This window comes from Porcisia hertigi, chromosome 9 (genome assembly GCF_017918235.1).
Source record: "Porcisia hertigi strain C119 chromosome 9, whole genome shotgun sequence".
Classification (NCBI taxonomy): Eukaryota; Euglenozoa; class Kinetoplastea; order Trypanosomatida; family Trypanosomatidae; genus Porcisia; species Porcisia hertigi.
This window is the reverse complement of record NC_090568.1, coordinates 133068-157321: the sequence shown is the minus strand read 5'-3', so window position 1 is coordinate 157321 and position 24254 is coordinate 133068. Positions and strand designations below refer to the sequence as shown.

Genomic DNA, 24254 nt, shown 5'->3' with positions numbered 1-24254 from the left:
CCCTTGGGGGGTGGAGGGGGGAGATGGTGGGCCATGGTGTTTGTGACGTACATGCATAATCGTACGTGGGTGCAGATTGGGAAAAGGCGTGTGAATAAAAGAAGGGGCAATAGGAAGGAAAGATGGTGGTGGTGAGGTGAGGTGAGGTGAGAGTTGAAGACGAGAAGATACACCGGATGGGTAGTATACAAGATCTCTGTGCTTGTTGATGCGTGCTTTTTTATTCTTTGTTTGTGTGTGTGGTACGGCTCGACTGCAGCAGTGTCTCAGGGCAAAAAAAAACACAACAACCAATAGTGGTCCAAAGAACAGGCCATTACTCGGTCGCTCCTCCAGAGTGAAGACCTTGATACGGAGAGGCAACGTGACCCTGACCCCCCACTCCTCCTTCTTCTCCTCCTCCCCGAAACACACACACACACGAATTTACACGCGCGCATACGTTTACATCAGGGGGTTGGCTGTGCTTCAAACCGTCCAGCCGCGGAGTTGCCCACGTAGAGGATGTCGCTGAACTCGTTCACCACCGTGTGCAGCAGCAGCCGCGTTGGCACTGTGCGCACCGGCCACGTCGCGTACGTTGACAGGAGCTTCATCAAGCTTAGCCGATCGAGCAACTCGTAGGCTTGCAGGAGCTGCACCTCCGCCTCTGTAACAGGGAAAGTGATGGCGGCGTGCGAGGCGCCGCTGTGGGGACTCGTCTCGGTGCCGCTTGACGACGTGTGGTCGGGGGATTCCCGCAGTGCAGCATCTATCATGGGAACTGAGAGTGCCACGGAAGAAGCGGCGAGGCGCGTGTTCAAGGTGGTGAACACCGAAGACACAGCTGCCGTGCCTTCTCCACCCGCAGTGTTCGAAAGTGCATTGCTGGCTGCTGTTGCTGCTGCTGCCGCCGCCGCCGCCGCTGAGTCACTGGTGTATCCAGCACTGCGCAGCTGCATGATGTACGGCAGATTCGCGAGAAGCGGTGGCAGACGGCGCAGGCTGCGCTCAAGCAGGTGCACCAGCGTATCCACTTCAATGCCGCGCTTTCCCCACGTGAGTGCGACCAGGTGATGCAGAACGTATTGCAGCAACACCTCCACTGGGAGAGAGTTTTCCGTTCCCAGGAGGCCGGTCACTCCAGCCAGCGGTGTGTCGATGATCGACTGCACGCACGGGTCGATGTGGGTGGAGTTGTTTTGACGTTGTGACTCCTGCTGCTGGAGCTGAGACGTCGGCGCGTTGAGGGCACTGTCATCTGTGGGTGGCGTGGTGTTGTCAAACAAAAGCGCTCGATTCGAAAAGGGGCTGGATGCGACGTGCAGGGGAAGCTGGCGTCGGCCATAGCGCTGTGAGCGCGGCGAGGGATTTGTGTTGCTCTTCAGCTGCGTCACTCTTGTGGGGACGGAAGCCGAGAGGGGAGCCGGGGAGGTTCGACTGCCTCCACCAGCGTTGCCACTGTAACTGGAAAACGTCACACCTTCCACTGTATTGCCGGGCGTCGCGTGCATCGTCGAGCTGGATACTGGCTGAGCCACGACCATCGCGGTGGACCTTGTTGACTGGATGGTCATCGTCGCGTCGTTAATAGCAGCTGGGGTGGCTGTGAGCGTAAAGGGTGTCTTCCCCGCGGTCACAGTGCTGTGCTGCTCCCACACGTGTTCGTACTGTTCCAGGACCTGGCGCAGTCGCCGTGCGTAGTCGAGACGTTCTTGTATGGCTACGGAGGAGCGGCGGAGGTACTCCGCTGCTGCTGCCGGAATGTCGGCACACTGCAACAGAGTGTTACCCTGTTCCTTTGCATTGCTGACCGCGGCAGCCGTGCTCGTCGTGCCCATGGCAGTTTCTTGTGGGTGCGCCTGGGCACGAGAGATGAGCAGCGGGTCGCAACGCTCGGGTTCGATAAGGGTGCTGGTGTTGTTCACCGCTAGTGGCGACGCGGCCGTGGCGCAAGACCCGCCGACCGTAGGCGAACACGATGGATGAATGTGTGGCAGGTGTTGGATGTGTTCGCTGTCGCCACTGGGACGATTGCAGTGATTCGACATGCGTTCAAACACCTCGTACGGTGAAACTCCGTAGGCGGCGGTCACTGGGGTGATAAACATGTCCGGTCGCATGAACCATGGCCGCAATGAGCGCAGAGGGCCACCGTCGCTTCCGGTGTAGCCATTCTGCAGAAGTGCTGTAAAATCTGAGTTGTCGCGCAGGTGACGCGCGTGTCGCGCACACTTGTAGACACACTCGTCGAGAGATGGGAAGGCGAGCTGGATGGCAGTGACGCTGCCGCGATGTCGTGATCGGTTGGCATGGATCGTATCGTACCCCAGCGTGTAGAGCCGGTGATTTCGTGTCGTCCAGCACTGCGGATGAGCTGCCAGCAGCTCGCATAGGGGGCACGCCGAGCCCCATGCACAGTACACCGATAGCGGGGCTGGTGCTGCGAGCGCCGACGCCGACTGTGGTGTCTTGGCGCCAACAACACCATCAACAACAGTTTCCTTTGTCAACCACGACGACCCTCCGTGGGTGGTGCTGCCTTGGCGAGGTGGAGTTAATGTGATGATAGTCGAAAGTGTGTCTGTGGCGGTCGTTCTCGCCACTCCTGTTGACGGGAGCGGGTTGCCCCGCTGCTTCTGGTGGAGCGAGGTGTCGTGCTCTTTAATCCGAGAGGCGAGGCGAGAGGCGGGGTTCCCTGCCGTGCTCGTGTCGGTGCTCGAGGACGGCGGCGTGTGGTCCAGCATGGCCCCCACCGTCGCCATATTGCCTGTGCTCGGTGTCTTTGGGAGTCCCGTCGTGCTCGACGTTGCCGTTTCTCCCCCCTGGTGCGCAGTGCCGTCCATCATGGTGGTGGGGGAGTGGTGTTGCTGTGTGTCAACAACGCACTCCAGCATGTGCAGCACCAGCGCCGAAGGAACGGTCGTCATATCCAAGATCGCATCCAAAGAATTTGTAAAGACTCCTGGCGTCGCCTTCAATGGAGCGGCATCCGCGGCGCCAGTGGGTGTGGGTTCGATGGTCGTCGTCTGAGACGACATCCAGCTCTGACTTGCGCTCGCTGCCTCACCCATTGCTGTCGGCGGCGTGTTGTACAACATCGGAGGAGCATGTAAAGCCGCCTCGCTCTTGTTACCCGAATCCGTGTCCACTTGGACTTCACGATCCGCACAGCGTCGGTGATGACAACGCTTCTCCCGTTTGCCAGCGTCATTGTGATCGCCCCCCCTCACTGCGGCCACTGAGGCCGCCATCTCTGCTTCTCGTCTTCGCCGCTCAGCCTTCAGGCGATGGCGACGACGGCGTGCGGCAGCGGCCTCTAGACACGCCGCCGGGGTCACCTCGCCGTGTGTGAAGCAGACGTACATCTCCGACGCCACCGAAATGGCACCGTTTATGCACAGGAAATCAATGATCTCCATCGCAAGGAGATCGAGCCCAGCGACGGTCGTGGCGGCGTGGGCAGTTGCCGTACCCGTCGCTGAAGTGTGTATGACATTCGCGTCCTCATCCATCGTCTCGCGGCTGCCACAAACATCTGCCTGCGTCTCTGAGGTGGTCGCACCCAGGTCGGACATGTTTGTCACGTTGGGAATGCTCGTGGTGTTCGTCGCTGCCGTTGCCACTGCTGCCGAACGGGCATGACGTCGTTGCACTGCCTCCAATAAAGTAAGTTCAAGGCTCCGATAAAAGGACCCGGCTCGTCGCGGAGACGGCAGCGTCTGCAGGAGGGCGTACACCGTCGACAACGGGATGAGCTTAGCGTAGCGCCGCCCCATAACGTCGAGATAGCGGCGCTGGAGCTTCTCGGTGAACTGGTCCACCTCCACGGTGAGCACGCTGCAAGGGTGAATGCGGGAGTAGGCTGAGGACAGACGCGGTTCTCCTTCCTGCTGCTCGGTGCTGGTGAGGTGAGACATGGGCAGCAGCAGCAAGTGGTTGATCAGAAGTGCTTCTGGGAGGGAGTCGAGGGCAGTGCCAGCAGAGATGAAGGCCAGGCGCTGTTGCTCTTGCTGCGAATAGGCTGCGGCTATGGATAGGCACCGACGTGGTTCTCGTAGTGCACCAGTGGCGCCGCGAGCGCGGCTGGCTAGGCAGCTCGTCCGCCCGGCCCGCAAGCAACCCTCCGTTCCTCCGCCACCGGTGCCGTAACTGTCTCTGCATCCACTGCGCATCGTTCGGTTCCACACGTCAATGCACTGCGCCACGCGTAGAACCTCGTATGCCAGTCGAACGTGCACTGCTAGCAGCTGGTACAAGGAGCTTGACGATGCAGAGGTCATGAGAGGGGCAGGTGCAGCCGTGGAAGGCGATTGGCCACCACGGGGGCCGCTGCTGTCCTCCATGTTCTTCCCTGAGGTTAGTGCCGCTGCCTGTGACAAGGAATGAACTGCCTCGCGGCTATCGTCACGGCTCCCGCTGTCGTCGTCGTCGCACTGCGCGTTGCCATCCTGATCGATCCACTCCAGGAAATGAGTCACCGTGCTGCCCTGTGCAGTTGTTAAAGGTGAACCCTCTCCTGAGGTGTGTGGTTGGTGCTGCCTGTAGCCATAGCACAGATTTGTGGCAGCCCCCGATGCAGGGCTGTGATCGTCACGGTTTGCCAAAGTAGGATTCCCATTGTCGGCAGCGTTAGCATGTCTGTTCCGGACAGCGGGTTGGGAGGGGGTGAAGAGGTAATCGTAGTCGCAAGAGAAGGGTGCAGGACTGCCGTCCCCCCCACCGGCACGGGAGGACTCACTGTCCCCTCCTCCAGTCGCTTGCTGCTGCTGCTGCTGATGCGCGTTTCCTTCTCTGCACGGATATCGTTTTCCTGCTGTTGCGGCCGCAGCGTTCACCAACGCCGCGGCACCGCCGACCTCCCAGTGGTTGGTTAGCACTTCCATGCGCTCCAGCTCCGCGGACACGTACTGGCAGCGGTGTTCCTCGCGACACAAAATGTTTACAAAACACTGAGTGAAGTTCGTGATGGCGCCACCATCCGTATCCGGTTCCCTCATCGCCACAACGAGGAGCGCCGCGCCGGAGCGCTGTGGTGGAGGCCGCTGGCGATCAAGGGCAGCGAAGCTGCCGCCACTGTGACCCGCTGTGCCGTCGTACTCAGTGACGGTGTTCGCCGCGGCAGTCCCGATGAAGAGCGGGAACACAAGAAAAGTGCAGTTCACCATGTTGATGGTGGTGCTTCCACAGAGGGCCCCACGCAAGAGGTGCATGAGCACGTTGGGGGCGATACCGACACACGTGGCAGCACCCGTTGTGGAGGCCTGCTGTTGTGGCGGTTGTGGGCCCCCGTTACGCCCGCCGCTTGGGGCCGAACCACCACCAGCCGCCGCCGCCGGCGCCGCCAGAGCCCCAGTGTAGTTGGTGCTCGACTTGCGCGTGGTGGAGCTGCCGTTCGCGGTGGAGCAGGCGACCGCTGTCGCACCAGACAGCTGACGCCGCGCGCTTCCTGTGGATGCATGCGCTTGGATCACTGTTCCTGAGGTGCTACCAGGTTGCCCTCTCGCGGCTAGCCCGCGGCGACTCTCCGCGGCTGCTGTACCACCAGCAGGCGATACGGTCTGTTGGTGTCCTTGACCGAGGCCGCTTCCGCTGGTGTTCAAGTGGTCACTCACCATCGAGTAACTGGAGACTGGTCGCCGCATTCCGCGTTGGGGTGCCACGCCGCTGCTGCTGTTGGCCATGTTGAGATCTGAGCCGGCACTGTGATGGGTATGACTCTCCTTGACATCCGTCGCCATAGTGAGGTGCGCGTGTGACGACTTCTTCAGCCGAGTTCCGCCCCCTCCACTCATCGATGGGGTTCGTCTCTGTGTGCTGTTGGCATCATCCAGTTGCAAATGAGTACCACCGCTGTTGCCAAGTCCTCCGCCCCCTCCACCACCGCCATCACCACCGCTGGCGCCTCCTTTTTTGAGTTGTTCGACGTGGGCGCCACGACCACGCTGACGGTCACTCGACGATGGCGTTGCGCGTGCGGTGGCAGAGGAGGCGCTGCTTTCAACGCCAGCCTTTTTGCTCGATGTGTCAGCTGCTGCTACTGCTGCTGCCGCCGCCACCGCCGCTGCTGCTGCTGCCGCTGCCGCCGCCGCCGCCGATCCTCCGGTCGCGGCCGCTGAAGAGGTGGCGGGGGGGCCGTGTGCCGCCATATCCACGACAAACGGGTCGGTGTCCGGGTACCGGAAGAGGAGCTTCTCTTTAGCGAAGAGAAAAACCGCGATGGAGGAGGCGTTGATCGCACTGTGGGCGGCGTTTCCTGCTGATGGCGGAGCAGCAGTTGCGGCAGAGGGGGAGGGGTCAGGGGTGACCAAGGGGGCGGCAGCGCCACTACCACCCCCAGCGGCCCCGATGAGCGGCAGCGTCGCGTGCGACATGGACAGCATGGAGGTTGCACTCCACAGCTTACACCATTCGCTTATGTGAATGCCACACTATCAGAAAGCCTGTGCAGTTATGGCTGTCTCTATTTGACGCAAGAGAGTGGTATGTGGCATATCATCGAGAGGGAAAAAAAAGGCAGCGTGGCTCTCCTGCACCGTTACGGTTTCGGGCCTGTGTCTCTTTTGAGCGATACACCCGATATTCAAGTGCAAAAAACCCAACTGTGACTATATATATATATATAATTTTATTTTGACCAGCGAGAGGATGAGGGGGGGCTGGGGTGCGCCAACGGTGTGTGTGTGTGGGCAGCTCTGTGGTATGTTTTTTTCTTTTTTTTTTTGGGGGGGGGTGGGGGCTCGCAAAGCTGTGACTCTAGGGATCTCTTGACCTTATTACTTGACGTATACACGTGTGCATGTGCATGTGTGTTTGCTCGCAACAGAAAGTGTGAGATGAAAGGGATCTGAGGTATGTGTGTGTGCAGATGCGTGTGTGTGCAGATGTGTGTGAGTGTGTAAGTTTGCAGTCATTCGTTGTAGGGTGGGGTTTCAGGGCTTCCATGCATACATACTTTTCCAGCAAAGTTAGTAGAGACCACCGCACGATTGCGGTGTCGGAGTGACTACACCAGGTTTCTGTTTCTGTGGTCTGTGTCTGCGAGCATATATACATACACACACACACACACACACACACGTGTCAACAACAACAGAAAACTGCGTGTTGTTTCTGCCATGCAGACAAACATTGACGCTAAGCGGAACCCTCCATCAACCGCAGAAAAAAAAAAGATGCACCATTGAGACTTACAGAGGCCTCCCCCCCCTCCCCCGCCCATGAATGCATTCCACGGTGGCACGACTCACACCAAAGCCAACACGTGACTTGATCGTGTTGAGGCCTTCACTGACACGGGGCACCGCCGAACACTTCACTTTCTCTCTGTGAAGTCGCTCTTTTCGTTGTTCTCCCCCCCCTCCCCCCTCAGCAGGGTGCCGCCCTTTCCTTGCCTCATCTGTGCGCTCTACGAACACGGCATGCTCATCGTAGTCGTCGAGCACCGCCACACTGTGGCCGCTGGCAAGTCTGTTACACCCTCCAACCTGGTCAATGCCGTATGGTGGCTCCAGTAGGAGTTGGCCGCCCCCTCCCTAAACACCGCTACACGCGCCACCCCCCCCTCCCGCTTCAAGCCCGGCTCCACATGTGTCTCCTCCACTTTGTGTTTTCAACAACGCACTGGCCACAGCTAGTCTGTGGAAGTCCGGTTGCACAGCCAAATCAGGAATGTAGAGCGCGTCGAGGCATGAAGAGACTACCGCACGGAGAAGGTTGTCCCCATTATTGAGGGTCAGTCGGTTGTCCGACATGTCAGACACTGGTGCGGCACATGCGGCAAGTGATGGTGTACCCGCTGGCACGCGCGCCGCCCAAAACCGAGTTCTGCACCAAACGGTGCCCTCTGCAGGCACACAAAAGACGGGCCTGAGGGGAGAGCGTTCGGCCGCTTCGCGTAGCCTGATGCCCTCCTCGCGGTAGTGCTCGAGGTAGCGGGCTGCCTCGACACACTCAAGCAAGGGAAGGGGGTCGGTCCTTCCATCATCGATTAAAGGGAGCCGGTGAGGCGAAACAACAACAACTCCAGGCACATCATGCGCCCACACACACCCACACAGCAAAATATTTCCCTTTTGGTTGATGGCTCAGGAATTATGACGGAGAGGGACAAAGGAGGAGGGGGCACAGGAGGAGGAGGGTGGCGCTGGTGACATGTGACCCCCTCCCAAATCGAGAGCCTCTGAAGACCTTACTCATCCCCCCCACCCTCTCCAGTCTTTTTCGTGTCTTTTTCTTTTTTGTTGCATGTACGCGTTATTTTGCTCTCTTTAAAAAAAAAGTCTACCTTGATGACTTTTTTTCTACCAAGTCGCACACAACCCCCCCCTCCCCTCCCTCTCCCTCTCCCCTACCAGAGGCCAACAACAAATGGAGGGAGAGGAGAGCAGAGGAGGGCGGGGTGTGTGTCGGTGGAGAGTATATATGTATATATATATATATATATGGCTCACACAATCGCGGTGATAAGCGCACCAAACTTCGCTGCTGTTTTTTTCCCTTTTCACCTCTGTGTTCCGACCCCCCCCCCCTCCTCCCCTTCCTCCCTTGCTCAGCTCAACGACACACGCACCACGAACACGAGAACAGCCGGAGGGAGGGAAGGAGAGGGGGGGGGGAGGGGAGGGCAGAGATGCTCATTGCCTGAGCAGCTACAGAGACCCCCTCGCCTGCAGCGCCAGCAATACATCGTCTGGTGTTGTGACTGTGTTGCCACCCCCTTCGCTGCCGTTGCGTTTTAGAAGCGCTGCTACAGCGTCTACCACTTGTTTATATTTGGTGGTCATCCCTGCTAGTCGACGGAGCTTCGTGTTCGCCTCCTCGAGTAGGCGATCTCGCTGCTCGAGCGACTCCCGCAACTCCTTTGAAGCCTGCTCGTGCGTGCGGCTCTGCTCCTCCACCTTGGCGCGCCACACATCCACCTCACCGCGGTGCCTTGCTTCCTGTTGCTGCTGTCGCTGGAGCGTTGTCTTCACCTCCTGCTCCTTCTGTTGGAGGAGTTGCCGAAGCTGCTGAAGCTGTGTGCTTCGCGACGCCACATCCTCCATGAGGCGGGTGATGCGTGCGCATAAAGAGGACGTGCCGCTTCCGAAGTACGTGGCGAGTCCCTTGCCGTCCTCCGCGTTGAGAGCCAGCTCCTTACGCGGCCTTGTATCATTGCTGTCCCCGTCGTCATCTGAGGCAGTACGCGGCCGCTTCACCCCACTGACGCGCTGCATCAGCTGCGCTGTGACCTCCTCCTCCTCCCCGATTGCGCCTGCTGTTGTTTTGCCCGCCGTTTGCATTAGTCGCAGTGCTAGCCGGATGTCTCTGATGTTTTGCTGCACCGTGGCTGCCGTCTCCGCGGAGAGCAGCGCGGATTGCTGACTGGGCAACACGTCCGCACGGCGGTTGCCATCCTCTTTGTTTGTCGTCAGCGCGGACTGGACGAAGATGCGGTGTTCGGTCTCGGTGAAGACATCCTCTGCAATGGCCGACACGGCAAAAGGCTCAACACAGTCACCGAGGTAAACGGCCAGCAGCCATCGTTGATCCTCTTCCGCTGCTGCGGCTGAAAGGCCAGCGCTGGTGGTAGTCGACCGATTCCCTCCATGGCGTGCCTCCGCCACCCCAGATCCTGGCTTCGGCACAACACCAACAACACGTCCTATGCGGTATCGCTGTAACGTGTGTGGTTCCTCAGTAGCGGAGCTCGTTGTTCTCGCGCCGTGGCTGGTCGTCGTCTGCTGTTCAAGTGCCACCATGTTGGCCGCCTGCACGTACTTGTTGTCGTCAAGCAGCGCCTTCTGCCGCCGCGCCGGCACAAGAACGCGCACCAGTGTATTAAGAAGAAGTGAGCGGACGTGGGCATCTGTGAGAAGGGCACCAATCATGGGAGTGAGGGGCGATCTGGCTGGCGTCGATGGCGACGCAGAAACACTAGACGATCCGTTGGTAGGTGTTGCAGCCGAGGTCGTGTGGAGGATGAGTTGGGCAGCGAGCGAGAGTACGCCCTCGACATCGCTACGGGTCAATTGGCACTCCTTCGCCAGTGCGTAGGTTGCAGGCATTGTCGCAGTTTTTGACAACGTGACTTTAAGAAGTGATCTGGGGGAAGGGGAGAGGGAGGGGGGGGGGGATGGAGAGAAGTGGGTCGACAATACACAAGAATACTCCAGCTGTGTGGAGTCAAGATGAATCTGTGTGGCACACACATAAAACATGTTGGTGTTGGGCGCCACCACGACACGCCTCAGTCCCCCCCCCTCTCTCTCTCGCTCTCTCTGTCTGTCTCTGTTGAGTAAAGACAGACAGACTGTCGTGTGCGTGGGGTGGGGGTTGGTGGTGACATTTGAAATGAATAGCGACGCCATGATCGCTCCCGTTTTGTTTTGTTTTGTGAAGCACTTTCTCCAAAATCGATGAAGGTGAGCCGCGTGGCTACAAAGGAGAGGGTATTGCGTATGTCCGTATATCTGTACTCGGGCACACACACACACACACACACACACGCAAACTACGCGCGCGTGTTGTCTTTCCCCTTCAGCGGATTTCACTGGTCGGCCGTGCCCGACTGGGTGTCGTGTAGAAGAGGTAGCCGATAAGCGATAACAGCGACAGCGCGACAAAGGTGCACGTCCACAGAAAGTAAAGGTGGTCCGCCCCGCCCTTGTCGCGCAAGTTTATAAAGTAACGCACAAACCAATTTGGCGCGAGGCGCGCAAGAACGTTGGTACGCTCGTACGGTAGCTCAATATCTTCGTTCTCCTCCTCAAACTGCCGCTGCCACGCGGCAGTGCGCAGCCGCTGCGTCCCGCCAGACTCGCGAAAGAGTGGCGCGTAGGGGTCGTGATCTTGAATGTCGCGGTAGTCTGTCACAGGTTGAAAGAAGCGGCCATCCGCTGCGCCTTTCCTGGCGTGCAGCTCACGCATCTGCTGTGTGTACTCGCGGTCCAGCTGTTGCTGACGTGCCATGTCCGCCGCATTTGCGGGGTTTGCGTAGAAGAGCTGCTGAGACATGGTGTTCTGCTGCGCTGGTCGGCCGCTCTTGAGTGTCTTGGGGAAAGCCATCTGTGCCTCCTTTTGGCGTTGTACCGAGGACTGCAGCGGGCGCCCGGAGGCGGACGCGGATGGGCTAGCATGCGCAAGCGGCGTGCCTGCGTCGTCGGGTTCGCGTCGTGATCGTGCTCCGCGCTTCTTACGACGCATCGCGTCGAATGTCGAATACACCATTGTGCGCCGCTGGAGTCTAAGCGAGGGAAAAGGGCTTGCGCCCGCACACAACAGCGATCCTGCGACATTAACAGAGCGGCGCCACGCGGCGGAAGCTGTGCAGACAACAGCGAAGGCGCGGGAGGCGGCCATGGTGCTGGGGCGGACAAGGCGTGAGCGACACGACATGGATCTGTCCTAGAACACGAAAGTGACACGCGCCCAGTTCACAACAGTGGGCGGGATTAGGGGATGGAGGCTGTTGCTGTTGCTGCTGCGGGACACACGAAGGTACGGGTGGGGGGCGGGGTGGGGCTAATATCTGCACGTCCTCTTTACTTGGGAGGTACACATCATCTCTGTAGTAGTTGCTGTTTCTACAGATACGCGCATGTGACACAGCGGCGCGAAATACAGCGCGTGACTGATGTCGTCACTTCGATGTAAGCTCGAGCGGGGGCGCGCGCGCATAGATGAAGGGAGAGGGGGGGGTTGGGTGCAATACAAAACAGTTAGGAGACACAAGACCACGCGAGGGCGTGGAGGGGAAGTCATGAGAGTCGTCGGGGGTGATCAAACCACCAAAGACCTTTACAGCCATCACACTCCAACATAGTCGCGGAGGGCAAATCTATGTAATGCGGCAGCACGAAAAAAAAAGAGCCGAGTCACTTACACCCCATCTCATGTCTCTCATGGCAGAGACAGCCGGCAGTCTACATGATCTTCACACTCAACGATGGACCACCAACGCTTGGAAGGCGATGCGCATACCTGTGCAGGGTCTCTCAGCATAACTTCCCGCACACATCCCTGCCTCCAAAAAAAAATAAAAAAGGAGAGGGGATCAAGGTAAAGACGTGGTGACCAGCCTGGCTCAGGTGGCTGCATACACACACACACACAGATTCATGGGCGGATCGGGCAACATGGGCGTTGTCGCCATTGGGGTCGTTGGCATCGTCACCAGGATATACCGTCCTTTAGACTGTTGACACACCATCCATCAACAAAGCACCTGAAGAGATGCCTTAAAAATCAACTTGACTTTTATTTTGATGTGTATGTGTGTGTGTGTGTGTAGACAGGTGCGCATCGCTCAGTAGGTTTGTTTTTGGGTGTCTCAATCACTGGTTTTGCGCACCACAGCTGTTGCTGGCGGCATTAGACGAGGTTGTGCTGCCAGCAGAACTATCACGAAGATGTTTTGAGATGCATGCACGGAGTGCATGGCGTTCCTTGGCGCAGCTGTTTCGCTGAAGGTTGCGGTTGATTTGACAGGCTTCGACGCACTGCCCGTAGTTCTTCGACTCCATTGGGCACTTCCTGTAGGCTATGCCATACTTGGACTTGAGCTCGCGGTCAATCACGATGTCCGATACGTAAAAGTTGCCCTCCATGCTGGGCACCGATTTGTTATTGTAGTCGCTGTATAGTGTTGTTGTTATTACCTCCTCCACTCCACTCTTCCTGTGCGTGCGTGTATAAGTCTGGCCTGGTCGTTGACGAACCTCATATCCAGAGAACAATAACTCGTCTTTATTTTCCTTTTGTGTTGGCGGTTGCTCGCTGAGTGTGTGCAGTGCGGTTCCACGTGCACAGGTATGTAACTCACAGTAGTAAGGAAGACGACGGCGCGGGAGAGGGGGGTGGGGTGAGTGATGGGGTGGGGATCTGGGGTGGGGTGGGGAGGCGCTCGTGCAACGGTGTCGTGCCAAGAGCGACATGTGGGTCTGGGCTGCGCCCGAGTTTGGAGGGGACGCACACCGGTCTTCCTCTGCCCCCCCCCCTCCCTCCACATCTAGTATCATCTTTTTTCCCTTTATCTTGCGCTTTGAGTCCCTTTGGAAGACCGGCAACGTTCCGCCCTGGCGCTGCGTTCATTACACACACACACACGCACACACACACACACACAGAGAATGGAGATGCAAGTGATGGCGCAACCAAGTATAGAAGTCACGCTCAGACGTGATTCTCGGTTCGTAATCTACGAAAATAATAATAATCATCATCATCACACGTTTCTGGTTTCTCTGGAGGGTGTATATAAAAAAAAGCATGTCAGCTTTGATCAGATAAAATGGTGTACAAGAGGCGTGACTACACCTACATATCTACATGTTGTCACCACGTGCCAGCCACTCTTGCGCATACTTACTTCATCCAGCTTTCCACTTGTCGGGTCGTACGCGCGCCGCGTGCGTGCGTGTGGGCAGCTTCCGTTCAATCTCTTCTCAGCGACGCTGCACGTCACGCTGAGGGACGAGCAGCACCACGACAGATGCGGTGACCTCCTTTGCAACGGCAGCGATGTCATCGTCTAAATTCGAAGCGTCCAGCGTGTCGGAGACGGATATGTTGTGGACTTGCTGCGATGCCGTGCGCAGCCAACAGGAGCCCGGGGCTGTTGCTGCCACTCCACCACCCCCAAACCCTGCGCGTCCTAGATGGTTGTTGTGGGTGTTCACAGCCGCCTCGACCGCGAGTGCCGCAGCAAGTGCATCACATATCGACTTCGTCTTCACATTGTACACGTCATAGTTGGGCGATGACATCGTCGATGGTGCTGACACATTTGCATGTTTATCTGCCATGCGCTGCAGCACTTCGTGTTGCAGAACTTTTTCCGTTTTGCAGTGGTGCTCATTCAGGCTTTCATAGTAGTGCAGGCGAGCCATGAAGAAACCAAGAAGCCGCTGCTGCTGCTGCTGCTGGTGGTGGTGGTGGTGATGGTGGTGGTGATGCGCGCGGTGCGACTTATCGTCCCGATCGAAGATGGGGAGTCCCTCAAGATAGGTACGTATCTGCCCAGCAATAGTGGTGGCAACGTGCTGCCGAAGCCGTGGATCCGGAAAGGGGATCGCACTCGTGACGGCTGCGCTAGCACCGTGGCTATTCGGGATGCCACTGTCCGTGGCCCCGGCCTCTGCGGCGGCCGCCGTGCTCATTGGCGTTTCCTTTGTGGCATAGTCAGGCGACTCGAGCTCCATAACCCGCTGCGCGTGCCGGTCAAGAACAAAGCAGACGCGCAGGAGGTTCGACACCGCTGGAGGCGGCAGCGCTTTCCACAAGTCCAGTGTGGCTAACACGACCGCACAGGGAAATGCGTTTGAGTCCTCCAGTTCCATGACCGGCAGCGGTTGGCAAAGACTTGTCGGCGTCGGTATTGCGATGTTTGGGATGTACGTTGAGACAAAGGTGAGGTTGCATAAGAAGGGCTGACCGTGCTGCGGGTTGTGGGAGTGTTCATCTTGGATCCACGTCACCAGCTGTGTCAATTCCACCGCTGCGCGCTTGATCGTCGGCAGCGTGAAGGTGCCAGGAGGGGGATTGCCATCGTTGGCCGCTGCAGACACCGGCATCGCAGGCGGCGACATGTTTCCGTTGGCTTCCTCAGACAGCTGCAACACTGCACGGCACGGTGATGGCGGTGGTCGCCGCAGAGGTCGGTCAGTGTCCTTCCTTCCACTCGTGCTGTTGATGCCACCTTGCCGCTCTGTGTAGACAAGCTGGTGGAGGAAGATGATGTAGGACTCCATGCCTGGGGTGCTGGCGCTGCAAAGAACGGTGTTGCGCACGTACGTCATGCCAAGTTCAAGTGCAGGCCCGCGCAGCGGTGGCGACGGTGCCGTAGGCTCCGAAGGGTGGATGTTGGGTGCAACGGCAGCAAGGCCGGGTGTGCCACCACGCTCGCACGTAGGACTGACCGGGGGCAACAATGGCGACAGCGATGTGCTCAGTGCTGAGCCGCTTGCTGCTTTTGCTGACGTTGAGCCACCGCATCTATCACTTCCCATCGCCTCCGTTGTGTGCTTGGGCATGCCAACATACATACGCGTGAAGAGTTCTACTGAGAGAGCCGTGTACAAGTGGTGAAGCGAGGCCGCAATGCTCAGCGGCACCGCCCGCTCCGGGTGCTTCAGGAAGGATGGAAGGCCGACCATGAACTCCGGTGCCAGTGTGGTGGCGAAGAAAGCCGCATCCTCTTGGCCGCTTCCCAGGGTCGCCACAAACTCACGCTCGAAGAAGGGCTTAATGTAGCGTCGACGGCGACCGCCGTGGCGGGGGTTGCTGTTGTCTGCTGCGCCGCCTTGCGCGGCGCTACTGGGGCCAGCAGCAACGTTCTCCGAGCGGGCCACGTCGTAGCGGTCTTTGAGGAAGATGGAGGGAAGCCCTTCGAAGGACACCGCGGAGTAGGTAATGGTTAGCGGGTGCAGGGATGTATTCCTTTGATCCCGCTGCGCGTTGTTTGCGACTGTCGTAGCCGTCGGGGGATGATGCTGTACCGCGTCTCGCGGAATGCCTTCGCCGGCATGGTGAGAAGGGCAAGCGCCGAGATCGTTCCCGGGGCTCAGCAGTCGCGGCCCAGGTGACATTTTCCGCATAACACATTGCGCCAATATCGCCCCGAAGTGCACGTCACGTTGCACATGCGGCACGTACGCGTAGCGATTGATGGACGCCTCCGTTCGACTCGCCGTCTGTGCGTTGGACCGGAAGCCTGTGCGCACCTCGCCCACCTTGATCCTACACGTGTCCTGGAAGCGATAGCGCAGTATTGCAGGGGCCACCGTCAGCAAGTGCTGCAGATCCACGCTCTGCAGCAGCAGCGGCGCCGCACCAGTAGAGTGACTCGACTTCAGCTGAACGGCTCTGCTTGCTGTAGTCTTTCCTGCAGCCGCATCCAGCGTGGCGGGCACTTCCCCTTTCAACTCCGCGTAGGCGTCGAAGAGGACGGGGGCACGCAGAAGGCGCTGCGGCACGTGCAGGGTGGCTGTCTGAAGCGTCACCGCACGGATGATGGGGCGGGCCCACACTCCCGGCAGGTGGAGGAGGAATCCGTGGCAGGCCGCTGCGACTTCGGGGACGAGATCGCTCGTCAGTCCTGGCGGCGATGACGTTCGCGACAACTCGACAAAGCTTGGGTTGGGGCTGTCGCCCACCTTCGCGCACCCATCCGCTAAGATTCGTTCCACCGGTTTGAGGGCGCCGCCGGTGGTGGCGGTGGTCAAGTCTATGTTGCTCTGCGAATGGCTCAAAGTCTGGGTGATCCAGGGAGTGTTTGGCGTCGTTGCTGTGGCTGCCCCCGAGGTGGCGACGACGACGCGCTCCACAGAAGCGGGCGGCGTCGCCGGCATCGACTGAAGTTGCGGGAGACGTTGTGTGGCCGCTGTGGAGTTCAAGTCTCTGCCCACGCCGCGTTTGGCGCCGCCGAGCCGTTTTGGAACGCGGCTGCTGCTAGGAGTGCGGCCGTGATGATTGCCGACGGCACAAGAGGTATCTCCGCCGGTCGCGACCAAAGATGACCCCCCCGACCGACCGTGCGCGTGGGCGAGGTGATTCCGCAGCCGCGACAGCAACGTTGTAGACGCGCCAGGCGATGTGAGCGGCAAGACCTCTCCAGCTGCCGCTGGCGCAGGCAGTGATGACGCTGGTGTGATATTCGAGGAGTTGAGTGCTTCGACTGCGGTTGTGGCAGGGGGATTGCACTGCTTGCCGCCGTCGCCCAAGTCGCCATTCATGTCTTGGTGTGGCAGCTCCTGCACCTGCGGTACTGAGCCTGGTAGCGGGGAGGTGTTCAGGTGTGTGAGCGTGCAATCAGTCGTCACGGCTGTGCGCGCAGCCGCTGCACCAGAATGTTCCTCAGAACCGATACGCAGGTTGCATGCTTTTCCGTGTGTGGCCGAGCGACTTGATGGAGGTGTCGGTGCTACTTGCAGGGTCGCTGGAGACGGGGTTTCCTCTCTGCTGGGGCACTGAAGATCACTTCGACGTCTTCCTTCCACTCCCAGCGGCTGCTCCAACAAGGGTGATGATGTCGCAGGCGCGTCGTTTTGCACTGGAGGAGAAGTAGCAGTCATGTGCGACACGCTGGCCGTCGCGGCACCGCCGTGGTCGGAGAGAGACTCCCTTTTCATTGCCTCAGCAGCTCCTCTCTGCTACCCGCACATACATATATGGTTCTCTCTCTGGCGGTGACAAGGCTGACCCGCAAGGACCAACCAGCGCTGTATGAGGGCGGTCTCGATATCCTATTGCGTTAGGTGCAGTGGAGTGGAGTGGGTGGCAGGGATGCAGAAACGAACGAGGAGAGAGAGAGACAAAGGCATACACTCACATACACACGCCACTTCTTGTTGCCTAGCTTCTACTCGGGGGTGAGGAGGGGAGGGGAGGGGAGGGAGGGGGGAGGGAGGGAAGACACAACAAAAATGCGCGAGAGAACCCTTTTGAGTTCGCAATATTGACGGGAAAAAAAAGGGGTGGGGTGGGTGGGGAAGCGCGCGCGCAAGGGGGAAAGAAGTGTATGAACGATCCCAAAACAACAACGCAATGCGTAACACCAACGTCAAGGTGAACACCGCGAGAATCCTTCAGAGAGGGAAAAAAAACATAAATCGTGCAGGACAACAGAGTTTCTCGGGGGGGGAGGAGGATTGGCGAAGAGGGGATGTATGCATATATATATATATAAAACTGTATACACACACACACGCTGAGGTTGAGGAGGGCTGTAAATAATGGGAAAGCGGAGCAGTGAGTAATCGTACGGGTATCGGTGTTGGTGAAAAGTGGTATAAAAAGGGAGTGGGTGGTTTGTGGGTTGATGTCAAGGCTTTTGTGTGTTCAATTGAGTTGCCGTTTACCGCGATGGTTCCTCTCATCACACACACACACGCACACGCACACACACCCAAATAAACAAATAAACGCGGGGCACAATAAAAGAGGGAAGGGGTGGGGTGGGGGGGGGGGCAGAGAGCCGTGTTCGCTTTGAGAGGTAGCGATCAGCGAAAAGGATGGTATCGGTGGTGCCGGCTTGATGAAGGCACACACATACACACACACACACACCGACAGGTATATATATGTATATGTATATATATACAAGAAAGAGGGCGATTCGAGCAAGAGCACAACGGAAAAAAAAAGCACGCACACACACACACATAAAAAAAAAGAGCAGAGAGAAGCACAAAAGTTATGTATCGCCCAACTTCCTTTCTTTCCCTCCTATTTTCTGTACGGTGTGTGTGTGTGTGTGTATCACGCTGCGTCTCCCCTCCTTTCGACACACGCAGAGGGAGGAGGGCTTCTTCTTCGTCACCGATGCCCCCCTTTTTCTCTTCCTCGAGGCTCACTTCCCCCTCCTCCACACACCGTTTGGTGCCTCCACCCTTTTTTTTTCCAGATGCGGTGCGTAACGACGGCAAATCCCCAGGGGAATACCACCACCCCACCACCCCCTCAAAGGGCCAAACCCAAAAAAAAGCAACAGGAACCAGGGTGGAGGATGGGGGTGAGGGTCAAGGGGGGAGGGGGACGAAGGAGGAGGAGGAGGCAAGAGGGGGGGGGAGAGCCTGTATTTTTGGGTGGGTGACGTATTCGAGGTGCACAGCCTCTTTTTTTCAACACGGGCGATGTACTAGTACACAAATCCCGTGTGGCTTCGAGATGGGGGGGGGTATGGCGCACGACAGGGCGGGGAGGGAAGGAACAGGACGCCCGATTACGCGCACAGAGAGAGAGAGAGAGATACACTGACAAACATACACATGCACATAAGCAGGTGGGCAAGGGCTCGCTCGACTCCTTTTTTCGCTTTTTTTCCCCCGCGTAGCTTCGTGACGTGAGGATGACGCCCACCTCAAGTGGAAAAAAAAATCGAAATGGAAACGAAGTACGTGCTCAGCCTTTTCTGTTTGTGTCTGTCTCTCTGTGTGTGTGTGTGTGTGCCTGTGTTATTGGGTGTGATGCAATCCATGAAGTGGTGGTGTGTATATAAAACAATACAGTCGCAGCAAAAAAAAAAAGACAGGCGGCCGCAGTGCCCGAGGAGGATGAGTGAGTGAGTGAGTGAGTGATGGGGGGGGGGGGGGGAAAGAGAGAGGAGGGGGGAACACATGTCACCCCTCACATTCGAGGTGAAACAGCCATAACGCATTTCGATACACCCTAGAAGAAAGCGGTGGGCATGAGGACTGACGCAAGTCCCCTCCCCCCGACACTTGCACACTGTCGGTGTTTGTGCCATCGCAAGCATGTAAATGAGTGTTTATGTGCGTGAATGGGAGCAGGTTGTTTGTGTTCAGAGAACGCGCACCGGATGGCGCGAAGAGCAACGTGAGAAGGGGCTGTAACCACCACCACCACAGAAAAAGGGCTGCACATGAGCTCGGGGTATTTGAGTCGGTGGTGTATGTGTATGTGTGTGTGTATGTGTGCGTGATGGGTACTACTGTACATGACGGTTTGTCAGGGTGGTGGTGGTGGTGGTGGTGTTCACTATCAGAATTATTCGGTGTCCTTCGCGGGGTATTCTGCCCGTTCCCCTCCCGCCGCCGCACTTCTTTCTAGCATATATGCAATAGCGGTGTAGCCGCGATGCACCGCATAGTCCATTGCACACAACCCCGTGCTAGACGCGACGTGCGGGTCTGCCCCGTGTTCAAGTAGGAAGCGCACTGCCTCTTCACGTCCAAAGGCGGATGCGAGGACAATTGGCGGCGCCCGGAAGAGCCACCGCTGCTGGAACTGCACGCCATTATACCGTGCCGGGTCTGGCTGCCCAAGAGCGTTTATGTTTGCCCCTCCTTGTAGGCATGCGTCGATGGCCGCCACATCACCGTCACATGCGGCGTGAAAGATATCGATGGCGCTACCCTCGTTGTGACACTGCTCGCCTTGCACACTGGCGATGACTTCGCAAGCACGCTCACGAAACCGTGTGGCAATCAAATTTGCGGCGGCTTGATTTTCAATTCTGCGCTGGAGGCGCTCTGCCTCTTCTTCGCTCAGCAGTGCATCCTCCTCATGCAGAAGCAATTTTTCCTGCTCAAGGGTGTCACGGTAGTCGGCCACCGCAACGCCAGCGATCTCACGTTGCTCAGCGGTGGTCTGTCGGAGCTGCAATGCATTGGGGTAGGGGAGGGGACCTGTGGATGGTGCGGCGGCAGAGACGGACATGGCTAGCGGTCGAAATAGGAAGCAGTAGTGATCGTTAGCAATGTAGAGCTGAGCGCTGATGTGGGCCAGCGTGCCTATAGGTGGCTCTGCGTGTGCTTATATGCACGAGCTGCGCAGAGGAAGAGCAATCAAGAGTAGATGGGGGTGAGCCAATGGGTTGGGGGGGGGGGAGGAGGAGGCGGTAGGGCACCATGACGCACTGAAGCAAGCGGTGGCTTAACAGAGCGACGGATCACCACCGGTCCAAATATCAGCATAAGACACAGGACAGCGGCAGCAGGTTCTTCGCAACGCATCAGACGACGCCGTGTACAAACAGTTACACGTACATGTACGTGTGCGCTGGCTGCCACTCCCTTTTTTAAAAAGCTTCTCTGAGGCGAAGCCCCCCTTTTTTCTCCATTCCTTTTTTTTTTGCGCATTGTTTTCCTCCGGAGGAGTTGCTGCTCGTCACCTCACCGAGTGTTTTGCATTAAGTTGCTTAGCGGTGAAACAGACTCTCCTGCTCCCTCTTCTCCCATTTCTGGCTGTGTTCGTGCATGTGTGTGTGTGTGTGACGGAACCTGTGAGGGGCAGGGGCAGATAGGGCTGGGGAGGGGGGGGGGGGGATGCGGTGAGTTGGGGCATCAGCCGTGGGACGCTCAGGGGATGAGGGGTGAGGGGGAAAAAAGGGGGGGGGGGGAAGGCGCTACCGGGGGCCGCTCCTCCGTGCACACGCCGCCCCCGACAGGTCGGGATGCCCTCTATGCCAAGATCCCCCCCGAGAGAGGCTCTGGAGCCGCGGCGGCGGCGCCGACAAATTGGCGCGGTGTTACCACTCCCACGTGGGCCAGCTGATTCACCGCCTCGTCAGTGCTCTCCAAACCGGCAAAGGCGGAAGCAGGCAGCATTGCCGCCCATTGCTGTCGCTGCAGATACGCGGGTGAGACCGCCGCGTTGTACTCCTCGGGCTGCAACATGGCAGCGCTGTACCGCAGCGCTTCCGCGTAGCCGGGGCCCCTCACAATGCCCCGTGGGTAGTACGCTGTGAGCTCAGCGGCGGACAGAGTGCGCTGGGCCCCTTGCCACAGTTTGAGCGGGTATGGGTAGCTGTGACCGAGTTGCACGCCATGCATTGCCTGCATACGCGCCGTCAGCACGTGTGGACGATGCACGTACACTGGCGGTATCTTTGAGAGCTGCGGCAGCCATTTCTTGACGTAGATGCCGGTCTGGTCGTGCTGATGAGCGAGATAGTGCACGTTTCGAACAGGCTCACCGAAGTCGTCCTGTACAAGCCCGCAGCTGTACGCGTAGTTGCCATAGCAGACGAACGGATCGTAGTCGATGGAGCAGCGCTCCATCCATTCGGCGCCGAGGCGCCAGTCTTGCCCGTAGCCACGCGTGAGCAGCCATGCCAGAGCCTGCCGCCCCTCGTGAGCAACGAAGCCTGTCCCTACCAACTCTCGCATCGCCGCGTCTGCGAAGGGGATGCCCGTTAGTCCATCGCACCAGCGCTGCACCACCTTCACATCATGGCGCCAGCATGGTACGTCGTCCGTCTGTTCGGGGTGCGGTCCGTAAGAGAAGAAGAGCCGGTCGCCAAAGCGCAGACCCATCCAGTGCCAGTAGTCCCGCCGTGACAACCGCAACAGGCCCTCACGAAATTGCTGCTGCACAAACGCATCGCGTTGGTTCTCTTGGGCGAACTGCCGTAGCGTCTCGTAGTACTTCCGCGGGGACAGGGCACCGACCGCAATGTAAGGCGACACGCGCGCCAGTTTCTGCGAGTACATCTTCGTGTTAGTGCGGCGTTCGCGTCCGTAGCGCAACAGGGACGTCATACCGCCCTGGGCCAGCCAGTCCTGCAGGCGCACCAGTGCCGCCTTCTCACCGGCGTCTGGGCTGGACGACTGGGTGGCGATCACTTCCTGAAAAGCAAAGTCCGTCCCGCAAGCGGCAGCGGCGCTGTAGCCGAGGTCTTCAAGCCGGGGCAGCGCTCCCCGCAGTACAGATGTCCGTGCCCGCCCGTTCCGCTCGCTTTCTGTGGGAAGCAATGCGACCGTTTGCCAGGTGAGAGGCAATTCTGACAGCAACGCGGTCGCCTTGTCGTACGGCTCTGTCGGCCGGATTGTGCTCACTGTGACGTCGTCGTGATACCAGCGCTCACCTTCCTTCATAGCCGCCAGCGGAGTCGGTAGGTCGTCGAGGTGCACCAGCGTCGACTGCCAGACACTGTGCACCACTGGCGGAGCAGCCGCGGTGCGGCAGTCCGAGGGAGGCCTGCGGTCAGGGTAGTACGGATGCTGGCCACCGGCAGCCCAGCTGTCGTGCTCGATGACGGCGATCAGCGGGTCGTCGTCTTCCTCTGCTGTGGGGCCACGGAGTGCCTCATGCGGCGCGACTGAGGCTCCTTGTTCAACTGCACCTGTCGCCACCGTGTCGTTAGTCGTCTCCTCGCGTGAAATCCAGGTGCCCGCTCGGAGTCGACGCATCATCAGCTCCTGCACTCGTCTCTCGTGTGGGGCATACTGAGTTGCCATAAAAACATCGATCGCCCCCAGCTCGACGGCCAGGCGGGGCACGTGCTCCTCTGGCCGACCACAACGAACAAGGAGGGGCACATGCAGCTTGTCTTCCAGCTCGCGGCGCAGTGCCGCCACGGTGTCCAGCAGGAATTGCGCTCGCTGCGGACTCTGGCGGAAGAAACCTCCGACAACGCTCGGCTGCGCAAATGTGCGGTAGTCGAGCACACAAACGCCGATGACAGGAACAGGGCCGCCGGTCTCCGTGGCTGCCGCCCGGGCGCGCACCGAGGCGAGGGCCAAGAGGTAGTTATCGTGTACACGCAGGTCCGTGGGGGAGAAGGCGACAAGGATGCAGCAGCCGTGGGGTTGTGTGCTTGCACATCGCGGTGATGTCTGCATGGCACCAGAGGGCCTCAGCTGCGCTTCTAGTGCCGTGCAGGCGCCAAGGTATAGCTGGTCCTGCACTGCAAGATAGTTGTGTCGATGAAGGAGGTGTACTGTTGGCTGCGGTACGGCTGCTAAGGTGCTGTCTGTCGTGGTGGGAGCTGAGGCAAATGTTTCGTTACCTTTGGTGCCGCTGTGCACGAGTGGCTGTGTATTTTCGACCGCCTGGCCGCTCCTATCGGGTATGATCAGGGGCGGCCATTCCACGTCAGGGGTGTTTTGAAGGCGCACATGGTGGCCTCTTAGGGAGGCGAGCAGTTGTGCATCGCGCTCGGCGTCGTCTCCAAACACAACGCCACCATCGCAATGGCGACTACTTCCCGCTCTCATCTTCTGCTCTCCCTGTTCCAAATCCGGTGTCAATGAAACACCAAAGTCGTTGTGCAGCGCAGCCACCTCTTCTGCAAGATCGCTCGCAAGCTCAGCAGCATCTGCACATGACGCAAGCGGTGGCGCCGGCGGGCACCATAGAGGCTGGCTAGCCAACGTGTCACCACTGTACAAGTCATCTTGTGCTAATGCGGCTGTTTGGCCGACTTTGCGAGCCGGTGAGTTCGAAGACGGTTCTGCACGTCCGTGAGCGGAGCATGGGACCTCCGAACTGAGTTCCCCCGCTTGGCCGAGGCACTGCTGGAACTCGAGCCATTCCTCTGCGGTGATATCAGCGGGTGACGCCGGCGATGCGGGCGGCGACGGCGGCGGTGGCGGCGGTGAGGCTGCCGCAGGCGCCCCTGGTAATAAGCGGTGTGCTGCAGAGGGGTCGCTCAAATCGTTCTCCACGTCGTCCTGGAGCATGAGGGGGTCATCCAAGTACACGGCAGTGTCCAACACGATTCCCGTGGAGCTGTTATTGTGTGTGTCACCGCCGCCACCGCCACTTATTCGGCGCACCCGTGTCGCGGTGAGAAAGGCCCTTCGCGCGCACATGAGAGTGCCACCACAGGCGAAGCCATTTCGATTCTTCCACAGTCCCACAGAGGCAGTGGCCGCATAGTGGCGACATGGGGCAGGAAGCCGATGCATCACCGCGGCCGTCGCTCGTGGAGCTGGTCGGCAGCCAAAAAAAAACGTGATCGGAGGCTCGTGCTGTAATTTGGTGAGCTCATCAGAGAGGAGGGGAGGTGGAAGGGGTACACATCCCCCCAACCGCATCAAACAGCCAGA

The 24254-nt window shown here is 58.7% G+C and overlaps 7 protein-coding genes across 7 annotated transcripts; all 7 read right to left on the bottom strand.

The window, feature by feature from the left end:
- Nucleotides 1-449: 449 nt before the first annotated feature.
- On the bottom strand, nt 450-5720 carry JKF63_06842 (uncharacterized protein; the record flags this gene model as incomplete). Its single annotated transcript, XM_067902790.1, has 1 exon — nt 450-5720. One exon carries the CDS (start codon nt 5718-5720, stop codon nt 450-452), a length of 5271 nt encoding a protein of 1756 aa, XP_067759149.1.
- Nucleotides 5721-8630: 2910 nt separating this feature from the next.
- Nucleotides 8631-10028, bottom strand: JKF63_06841 (uncharacterized protein; the record flags this gene model as incomplete). Its single annotated transcript, XM_067902789.1, has 1 exon — nt 8631-10028. One exon carries the CDS (start codon nt 10026-10028, stop codon nt 8631-8633), a length of 1398 nt encoding a protein of 465 aa, XP_067759148.1.
- Nucleotides 10029-10500: 472 nt separating this feature from the next.
- On the bottom strand, nt 10501-11166 carry JKF63_06840 (uncharacterized protein; the record flags this gene model as incomplete). Its single annotated transcript, XM_067902788.1, has 1 exon — nt 10501-11166. The coding sequence occupies one exon, from the start codon at nt 11164-11166 to the stop codon at nt 10501-10503; it is 666 nt and encodes a 221-aa protein (XP_067759147.1).
- Nucleotides 11167-12296: 1130 nt separating this feature from the next.
- Nucleotides 12297-12569, bottom strand: JKF63_06839 (uncharacterized protein; the record flags this gene model as incomplete). The annotated part of the gene is made up of 1 exon (XM_067902787.1): nt 12297-12569. One exon carries the CDS (start codon nt 12567-12569, stop codon nt 12297-12299), a length of 273 nt encoding a protein of 90 aa, XP_067759146.1.
- An 837-nt stretch (nt 12570-13406) lies between these two features.
- Nucleotides 13407-16310, bottom strand: JKF63_06838 (uncharacterized protein; the record flags this gene model as incomplete). Its single annotated transcript, XM_067902786.1, has 1 exon — nt 13407-16310. One exon carries the CDS (start codon nt 16308-16310, stop codon nt 13407-13409), a length of 2904 nt encoding a protein of 967 aa, XP_067759145.1.
- A 3157-nt stretch (nt 16311-19467) lies between these two features.
- JKF63_06837 (uncharacterized protein) lies at nt 19468-20139 on the bottom strand (the record flags this gene model as incomplete). Its single annotated transcript, XM_067902785.1, has 1 exon — nt 19468-20139. One exon carries the CDS (start codon nt 20137-20139, stop codon nt 19468-19470), a length of 672 nt encoding a protein of 223 aa, XP_067759144.1.
- Nucleotides 20140-20882: 743 nt separating this feature from the next.
- Nucleotides 20883-24113, bottom strand: JKF63_06836 (uncharacterized protein; the record flags this gene model as incomplete). The annotated part of the gene is made up of 1 exon (XM_067902784.1): nt 20883-24113. The coding sequence occupies one exon, from the start codon at nt 24111-24113 to the stop codon at nt 20883-20885; it is 3231 nt and encodes a 1076-aa protein (XP_067759143.1).
- Between the last annotated feature and the right edge of the window lie 141 nt (nt 24114-24254).